A 9,581-nucleotide genomic window follows, 5' to 3' on the forward strand; every position below is an offset into this window, starting at 1 on the left:
AAACAATAAACAGCAAATTTCTCAAAAGTCATCAAAAGTCTACTACTAATCAAAGTAATCTCTGAAATTGTGGGGTTTTTAGCCCACATATTTAGAGCTTATTTGTGGGCTGAGTTCCTTTGTCTAAAAAGGAACTCAGTGTTTCAGAGCAGTGGAGCATAAAAACTTAATGCTCCTTAATATGTTTCAAAAAAAACCTTCTGAGTGAATAAGTGAACAAAATATTAATCAATGCAACGTCAAACTGGGGTTGTTTAACACAGGATTATATTTACAGTGTTGCCCCATAACATGAAGAAATGACTTTTTAAGAAGTCAGAAGGACAGTGAGGATCATATTTATTCTGTCTCCAGCATGGCCTTGATGAACTCCTCCTCCGTGAAGGACAGCAGCTTTGATGCCTCAAGGTGCATCTGCACACAAAAAGTGGCGTAATGTTTTTAAATATGGAACAAACCACACTGATTACAACAGTAAAATTTAAATACTCACTATCTGTCTTTTCAGAATGTCGATCAGCTTGGTTTGCTTCTTGAAACCCAAAATAAGATCATATTTTTGCTTCTTAAGGTTTTTGTTCTCAGCCAGCAGATTTTCTATCGTTAGATTTTCTTCACTGCTCAGGATCTGGATCAACACAAGAAATCAAAATGATTAAATTAAGTTGAGTTCAGTTTATTTGCATTGATCTAAGTCACAATAAATGTGGTCTTATGACTTTACAAAAAAAAACATTGCATATACAGAAATATAGAGTGAATTCAATCACTCCCCCATGATTGTTTCTGGCTGTTAGGTGAAGCTGTTCTACTGGTTCTCGATCTATTTAAAGATAAAGACTTCTGATTTGTATTAAAACATCACTCAGATGGGTTCAGGGTCACCTCCTGGTAATGTCATGTAGAGCCGTGCTCCTTGTTCAATACGGGTCAGGTTTCTTTGTTCACAACACGTTTTTGTTGATTATTTACAGCCAAATGTTTGACGGATCTATGATCATACCCCAATATCTCAGCAATTTCAAGAGTGCTGCATCCATCTGATAGATTTTTGGTAATTTTTGACATTTCAGATCAGTTAAATCTATTGTTTGGCCCATTTTGCCTTAAGAAAAGAACCTGCCTAATCATTATGCACGCTTTGATAGCAGGTATTGACCTCCTGAAACCCAACCTCACACAGATACTCATCACCTGCTGAGCTGAAAAAGTCTGAACAGATTGCACTTTTTTCAGCTTGCAAAATATGACCAAAAATTAGAATTTGGTTAAAACACTCACTTGCCTAATAACTGTTTACACACACAATATTTTTACACACAATGTAAAAATATCATTATTAAACTGAACTCCCCATTTGGATAAACAATCTTCACTAGAGTCTGGAAACCTTTACTCGCTCTACTTTTAAAGTACTCTCCTCGGTTTATTTTAGTTCCTCGTTTGACAACTATTCAACTTTCTAATGCAATTTTATTTTTTTCTCCTAATTCCAAGTGTCCTATCTTTAGAATAGGACACTATCCTAACACTATTGTGTTTCCTATCTTTAGTCTGTTGTATTTAATATGAAGTATTGAAATAAATTCAACAGACCTTCTTCTTCCTTGCCAGATTGGCTGCAGTCAGTTGGGAGTTCATCTTCTCCACTTCCTCATCATATCCCCTAATCAGCTTAGAGAAACAATGTGTTATTTATTACGGTAAATAGGTAACTATTTAACATTATTGTCATTACTAAAAGCATTTTTAACCTTAAAAAAATGTTTCAAGCTCATGCTTCAGTTACCAGTGACACAAACCTTGCTTAACTCATACACTTCCAGATGAAGATTATGACATTTTTGGGCAAGCTCTTTGATTGTAGCTTTTTGTTCCTCGATTTGTATTTTCTGGACATTAATGGTCTTCTGCAGTCTGGCTCGATCACTGCCCAGCTTCCTATTTGTTTCAAATAGCTTGTCAAATTCATCATTCTGAAAGAGGAAAATGTACATGTGTAAAGTCAGGCCAAAACCATTCAGACTTCATAAATATTTAGATTTAAAATTGTAAAAAAATTGTTGTATTTACATTTTTATATTTATTATCTTGATATTTAGATACATTTAAATTTTAAATTCTGTTGCATAAACAGGCTAAGAGACCATTGTTGGTATATTTTGGGAAATTATAGGGCTTTTAAAATGAAGAATGAAAACATGTTGATAGTTTTAATAAAATAAAGTTCCAGAAAAGCAAAATATGTTTGAACTACATGGGAGTTGTTTAGATTTATAACTCTACCTTACTATGATATTCATTGCAAAGCAGATCAAGTTCTTCTTGCACAATGTGTAGCTTGGTTCTTAAAGTCCGAGTTTCATGGTCAGAAAGAGCTGTAAAGTAAACTTTCAATAAATCACAAATATTAAGTTTATTATGTATTTCAAAATATACTGTGTGTTTTAATAAACCACACAGTTGCATAAACAGGCTAAGAGACCATTGTTGGTATATTTTCGGGAAATATACCCCCACCCCCCCAAAAAAAAAAAATAAAAAAAATTATATATAAATATATATATATATATATGTGTGTGTGTGTGTGTGCGTGTGTGTGTGTGTGTGTGAATCAAATCATTTAAGACCGTTTATTAATTAATATTATTTCATATTAACAAATTATTAAGTTGACTCAAATTTTCAGCATTTAGTAAATTACCTGCACCCTTTTTCTGAACAAAACCATTGATTTTCTCCTCCTTTTCCTCTTGGTCAGAATCCGTGTATTTTGTTGTTACTGACGCCCTTCTATTGGCCAAATTCTAAGGATTACAAAAATAAATCACATGTTTGGCCTCAACAAAAGTTATCTCCAGAATACTCACAGTTTTATCCAGGAAAATATCTGGACTGATACCTTCTTTCCAGGATCCTGCATGGTTCTTGCTTGGGACTTAGAAATCCTGCAGCAGAGAAGTTGGAGATGAACAGATTAACTTTGAATGAACAGTGAAGACGTGTATCTGTCTGCATGGACGGCCTTTTCTGGCGGTTCTTAACCGGAGCTGTTTATCTTCCATGTTCAAGAGCAGCATGTTGAATAGAGGCTGTGACTGGACTTCTGTCTCCTCCATCTAAAACCCATATAAATCTGTTTGACCTTTGAAAGATAGCCTGATTGATTTCCCATTTTTCTCCATCAACAGGCTAACTTAGGTCTATAAGTTTCAATAAACTTGCCACATGAGTCAAAGGAAATATATTCATAACCATAATGCACTCTGTTTGTTTTAGTAGCTCTGCTGTTTTGACTTCCAACAGCCTGACTGACACAGCAGAAAGAAAAGCACATTAAGTATGGATACAGTTCACAATTTATAGCAAGTACCAGCAGGAAAAAAAAAAGTATTATTAATTTGTTACAGAGAGATTTGTAAGTTAATCAGTCTTTCGATTTATTCCCGGATGCAAGTGCAGCTTTAAAAACAAGAGCTAATATTATATTTTATTTTGTAAGACGGGACACAGTCAAACACATTACAAAAAACTGACATGAGCAAAACAGACATTTCAGGCCCTCTCAGGCCAGTACTGGTTATCCTTGTGGCCTAGTTTTGTTTTGTTTTTGTTTTTTTTTTTCGATGACGCACAGAACAGAAATAATAGTTTTAGGTCCAACAAAAGAAAAAAAATGAAGAAATTACAAGATTATGATGAATGAAAAAGCTGTCGCTCAGCTTCAGCTAAGGGTGAGTTGAGAGTTTTAATGCCTTTACTGAATGTATCTCTTCATCAGTAGGAGCCTGTCGAAATACACTTGACTCTTTCTGATCTCAAGCTGATCGATTATCCGCGTTTTGTCGGAACTGCAGTTACCGATTGAAAATCAGAAACTAACAGAAAACATCTCTCCTGACAAGGAGGACGCGGCAGTAACACCTCGGCATGGTGGCGCGTTTTAAATCACAACGACTGAGTCGGTCCACCTCCGAACACGATTTATAAAACCTTTCTTCAAGCTCAAACGTGTTTCTCTCGGCATTAGCATAACAATCTAAGCATCACTTACCCGCTAAACGACGGCGTTAATGGTTTAATTACAACTTCTATCCCCGCTGTTTCACACCTCTGAAGACGCAATTCCAGTTGCCTAGCAATGACTCCCAAAGTAAGGAAGCCCCTAAAGAGCATGTGGCGAAATGTGGCGAAATGCGGCGAAATGTAATGCGGCGAAATGTGGCGAAATGTGGCGAAATGCGCGAAATGTGATGCGGCGAAATGTGGCGAAAATGGTCCTATTGAGTTAATCTTGAAACAGGTGTTGAAAAATTATTAGAACTTGAACTTGCTGGTGTGAATATTCAGAACACTGTGGTGAGTCGGTCAGAACTCCAAAGAACGCAGAGTCGTACTCCAGGGTGATTTAACTCGTACTTGCCGTTTATTTAGGTAATTTTGTGTGTGGTTCTAGAAAATAAACAACAATACAACATCAGTGTCTGTATAACATGACTGAAATAACATCACACATACTAAATAACTGCACTCTCAATGATTCTAAACATCACGTTTCTACATACACGCGTGTATAATTCTAAAGTGTGCACGTGAACAGAGCATGCTATTAATTAAGCGTAAAACTAAAATACTCAGCTAAATAAACAATATTATTAACAGCTAACATCACTTACTTGTATTTCCACGCACACACATCAAGGAAGGTAACAATAAACAACAGCCGGTTAAACGAACAAATGCGAAAGTAACTATACTCCTTTTTCACTCTTTTTTCTCTCTTTCTTCGTCTGCATGCTGCAGCTGCTCTAAGCCCCGCCCTTAATGACTCATCATGGCAGTTTGTTATACAGCCTTTTTCACAGCCGCCCCCGTATTCACCTGTGAATACGAATATCAAAAAAAGGCTGAATAAAAGGAGGTGGTTAATCATCATTAGGCAGGGTAGGTAGGCTGACCAGCCTTGCCACGGGTCGAACATAGGTTCGTCCCTTCTGATCAGCTGATCTGATCCGGGTGTCTGGCCCAGGAAAACTTGAGAGACTTTACCCCAGGCCAGAGGGCTCGCGGAAGCTGGTTGTCCACGATCATGACCACATCTCCTACTTGTAGATTTGCTGATTCAGTCTGCCACTTCTGGCGGGCTTGGAGTCCTGGCAGGTAGTACTTCAGAAAGTTCTGCCAGAAATGGTCGGCTAGAATCTGGCTGTGCCTCCATCTTCTCCGCCCAAGAATCTCTGGGCTGTCATAGATTACTTGCGGCAGCGAAGCATCCCGCCGTCCCATGAGAAGATAGTTGGGGGTCACCGGGTCAGGGTCTGCTACTTCAGAAGAGATGTAACCTAGGGGTTTTGAATTAAGTATCCCCTCAATTTCAATCAGAACGGTGTGCAGCACCTCTTCAGAGACGGTTTGGGCTCCGATGATGACTTGAAGAGCAGTCTTTAGCGAGCGAATTTCACGTTCCCAGCAACCTCCAAAGTGTGGGGAACCAGGAGGATTGAAAATGAACTTGATTTGCTGGCAAGTGTTGAAATAATATTTTAAATTAGCACAATACTGCACAGGATAGTTTTGATACATATGAAATATACCATAGAAAGTTAAAGTACACTCTACATTCACATAAATTTAGATAAAAATCCAAACTAAAACAACTGCTGAATCTCTGAACTTATATAAATTCTTAGGGAGGATTCTACAGGAAAGACAGGCCTAGAATCTCTTTAGACAGAGTCTGTCTGCCAGGCAATTAACAAATTCCTTAGCATGGTTCAAAAGTTCACTAGGATCTTAAACTTTTTATAAATAATTTTATCTATATTAGAATTAACTATATTTCTTTAAGCATGTTTTTAATTAGTTACTTATTAGATCCAAACTTATAGTCATTATTTAGCATTACATTGTGTGCAAGCTTGGTTAAAAATACAAACTACTTTCTTGTGAAAACAGTTTGAGGCACAGATAGCGCTGCAGCTGCAATCATATATCAAACTGGACAGCGGCTGATACGAGAAGGGTTTGCCGTATATCTGCTTTTGGGGCTCTTTAGCAGGAGGTAATAAAATTAACATTGAGACAGCCCACACAAAGGAAAAGAACACACCTCCTAATGCATATATTTAAATGATGAGATTACGCATTCTATAAAATGATTTGGTTTACAGCAGAAGTTGGAATCTCTTTGTGCTGGGTGAGAGTTTTCCCGGAGGATGCATCTTCTGTCTTTTTTACTCAGTTCTTTGTCTCTGTTCTGTAATGTCTTGGACTTTTGATATTCTAGGTGAGATGCTTATTGTAACATTCTTCTTGCATTGATTTTCTCTGGATAAAACTCTGAATATCTGAAGTCTGACGTCGTATGATTGCTCTTTTCTCTCTGCACACTTACACAGACACAGGAATTCGGGACTAAGAATTAATTAACGAGCTAAGATCAAGTTCTTCACTTTATAATTCTTAACAATTGGGTGCTTCGTCCGGTCCTTTTTCTCTGTGTCTCTGTGTGTGTTGCAGTGGAGACTTGTTTGTTTGTGTTAGCCTGTGGAGCGCAGCTGGAACGTTGCGGAGTGATCTGCAGCGCGGCTATCCCCGCGGACTGATCTTGGTTAGTGTGTGATCTCTTTGTGTTGTTTTGTTTCTTCTTATTCTACTGAACCATTAGATAAGCTGGTTACACACCCGTAGTTGGCAGTGGCGCGCCTCAACCACACTCGACGGAGTGTGGATTTAGCTAGGTTGGCTCGACCTGAGATTTTACTACACTTAAACGAAGCCTGTGTGATGGGGTGTGAGACAGGAAAAGGTTTGAATCGACCTTGGAGTTTTGGTTCGCTCCGAAAGCAGCTGATTATTCGCAGGGCTTATGAGAATTGGCTACGGTTGTATCACCACGTTCCAGTTTTGTTCTGGATCGAAAGGACCTCCAGATTTAAAAGTTGAATCACTTAAGCTATTGCCCGAGCTTGAAAGGACTTATGCTAAATTGGGAGACGGTCTCCTTCCGCAGCAACTAGTGCTGAAAATGAAAGTGATGTGCAGTGAAGTGCAAGAGACATTGGGGCCCCAAAGAATTAAACTCTTCTGTTATCGATAACAATAGGGACTTTCCTTTTGCTTTCTTATCTTTCTTAATTTTCCTCGTTTGTCTCTGTGTGTTGACGTTATTTTGATTTTTTCCTGTGTGTTGACCACCTTGTCTGTTCGTGTGTTTTCGGTGTTTTTTGTCTGTCTGTGTTGTTTCGCCGGCGTGTCTTCGTGTCTTTGTGTTTTTGTCTTTGTGTTTATGTCAGTACGTTATCTGTTTGTGTGTCGGAGTGACTGAGCCGTTGTTTGTCTGTGTGTTCGTTGTGCGGTGGTCGTGTGTGTGTCGCAGTTGTCTGTGTGTGTTTACGGCTCTCTGTATGTTATTGTGTGTATGGGAGACGGCGTTTGCAGCTGCTGAGTGAGTGTTGTGTTATTTTGCCGCGGTTTGTGCTTATATACTATTTGAGAACTAATTATAAGAATAATACTCTCTAATATTAATAATATTAATAATACTGATGATATAATTTTTATCAGGCTATGTGCTTATATGGCGGTTGATTTTAATAATGACGTGTTAGCTTGTTACTCTGCTTCTGTCTCGTGGCTTACAGTACAGGCGCATGTACGGAGCTACGTTAGCATTTAATTCAGCAGTTGGCTTGTTACGTTTGATGTGACTCCGGCTCGCTTTACAGTTGTCATGGCAGATGTAGTTCGTCAATAAAGTGATGTTGTCATTTTGATTGTCTGTTACACGTAGGCAGGTCGTTGGTTGTTACACATTGTGTCTGTAGAACAACTGCAGGCTGATTTTTTTCCCTGGACAGCTGCGTCTGTGAGTTTACAGGAGGCGACTCAGGAAAGAAAGTTGTGGACCCGTTTTGGTGAGTTGGCCAGGCATTGAACACTTCTTTATACAATGATTGTTATTTTGACTTTTTATGGGGAACCGGTTTGTAGTAATAATGCTAAATTAAAAGCGGTGTCTGAGGTTTTGTCGCACCTCAGTCTACTCCATTCTCTGCAGTGCTGGCCTATATTTTAGTTGTTGATTAGAGTTTACAGGTAGACCCAGTTTGCAGGGTCATTTTTTGTTTTTTGTTTTTTCTCTCTCCTGCATAAATGTTTGCTAAGTAAATGTGTTGTTGGTAGCTTTTTTATGGTGATTAGAATTAAGCCTGTTGATTTGTATAGATCGGATTACAAGTGTTTTGCCTAGTTCCGCCTCTTAACAGAAAAAAAAAAAAAAAAAAAAGGGAGGTGTGATTGTCTATGGATAGGATTGGATTACATTACACCAGTATTAAAATCCCTTCACTGGCTCCCTGGCTCAAAGAATATATTTTACAACACTGTTGTTAGTTTACATATCACTGACTGGTTTAGCACCACAATACATCTGAAGATCTGCTGTTGTATCAATTTTCCAGACTATGGTTCTGGTTCTGGTTCTGATTTTGCAGAGCCAGAACCAAGAGAGGGAAGCAGCTTTCAGCATCTGTGCACAAACATTTGGAAGTTAAATTAGTGGGTGGTCTTGTTTCGCAGGGCCTAGTTTCACACGTCATAGTCTGGTGCGGTGTCATATTGCAAATCTAATGAATGAGAAACAAATGAAAGTAATTGTATGATGACTAAAATATTAGACTCTTGGCTGTCAGACTATTAGGCTGTCCGTTTCTTAGACGTGTCTCCTTTGTCATGCTGATTATCAGTCACCTCTGGAGAACAAATGTGAAACTTTGTTTTGGTGTTGTTCCGTTCAAATAAGAAAGTTTGTCTTTTGGACTTTAATACTGGTGCTGTGTTGTGGATTAATGTCTTTATTTACTTATGAGGGATTTACAATTGATCAGGGGGAATTACAGGCCCTTTTTTAGGTTCACCTCCACTAAATATTTATGATTTTGCATTAAGCGCTAAACCTTCCATTTTTTTTCACTGACCACACACATTTTTACTTGGTTTTGGCTGTTTTAGATGCGGACCTGGGGAATTTATTTTCTCTTTTGCCGCTCCGGGTGTTATTTCTAAATTTTTGTAGGACATTTACATACATCCCTATATGTTTTTATATGAGGCCATAGAGTTGTGGAAGGATATTGTTTTTTCGGAGAAACTATAAACTATATTTTTATTATAATTTGTAGGAGCATTTTCGACTGGATGTGCTGCCTGTTGTTCCTCCCTCCGTGTCTATATTTGATAACAAAAAAAAAAAATTCAGATTTGACTGGTGGTGATGATGATTAATGGGGAATAATTTGTTGCATAATTTGCATATGTTTCAGTCTATGGAGAGTAACTGGTGGAAAAGGGGGACTTCACTAGCGATTGCTTCAGCTCCAGTTAGTGGATGCTTGGTATTCAGTGCATAAACAAACAAAATATCACTTGTGGGTGTGGCCATGGTGGCTGCTGCTCTTACACTGTCTATTTTTCACTCAGGCTCCTGTTGCAGCCACACGCTCTGGTCCCCGTATGTACTTGGCTCCGAATTGGCAGACTGCAGTTTCAGGTTGGCATGGCGGTCGCAGGCAGATGCCCGG

The 9,581-nt window shown here is 38.5% G+C and overlaps 1 protein-coding gene across 1 annotated transcript; it reads right to left on the reverse strand.

The window, feature by feature from the left end:
• Positions 1-322: 322 nt before the first annotated feature.
• LOC129364387 (testis-expressed protein 9-like) lies at positions 323-4,131 on the reverse strand. The gene is made up of 8 exons (XM_055036975.1): positions 4,055-4,131; positions 2,903-2,948; positions 2,705-2,807; positions 2,287-2,378; positions 1,803-1,976; positions 1,597-1,674; positions 494-628; positions 323-414 (listed from the first exon to the last, which is right to left on the reverse strand). Exons 2-8 carry the CDS (start codon positions 2,921-2,923, stop codon positions 340-342), a joined length of 678 nt encoding a protein of 225 aa, XP_054892950.1. The 5' UTR covers positions 2,924-2,948; positions 4,055-4,131; the 3' UTR covers positions 323-339.
• Between the last annotated feature and the right edge of the window lie 5,450 nt (positions 4,132-9,581).

This window comes from Poeciliopsis prolifica, unplaced genomic scaffold (assembly GCF_027474105.1).
Source record: "Poeciliopsis prolifica strain line A6 unplaced genomic scaffold, Auburn_PproV2 SCAFFOLD011, whole genome shotgun sequence".
NCBI classification, from domain to species: Eukaryota; Metazoa; Chordata; class Actinopteri; order Cyprinodontiformes; family Poeciliidae; genus Poeciliopsis; species Poeciliopsis prolifica.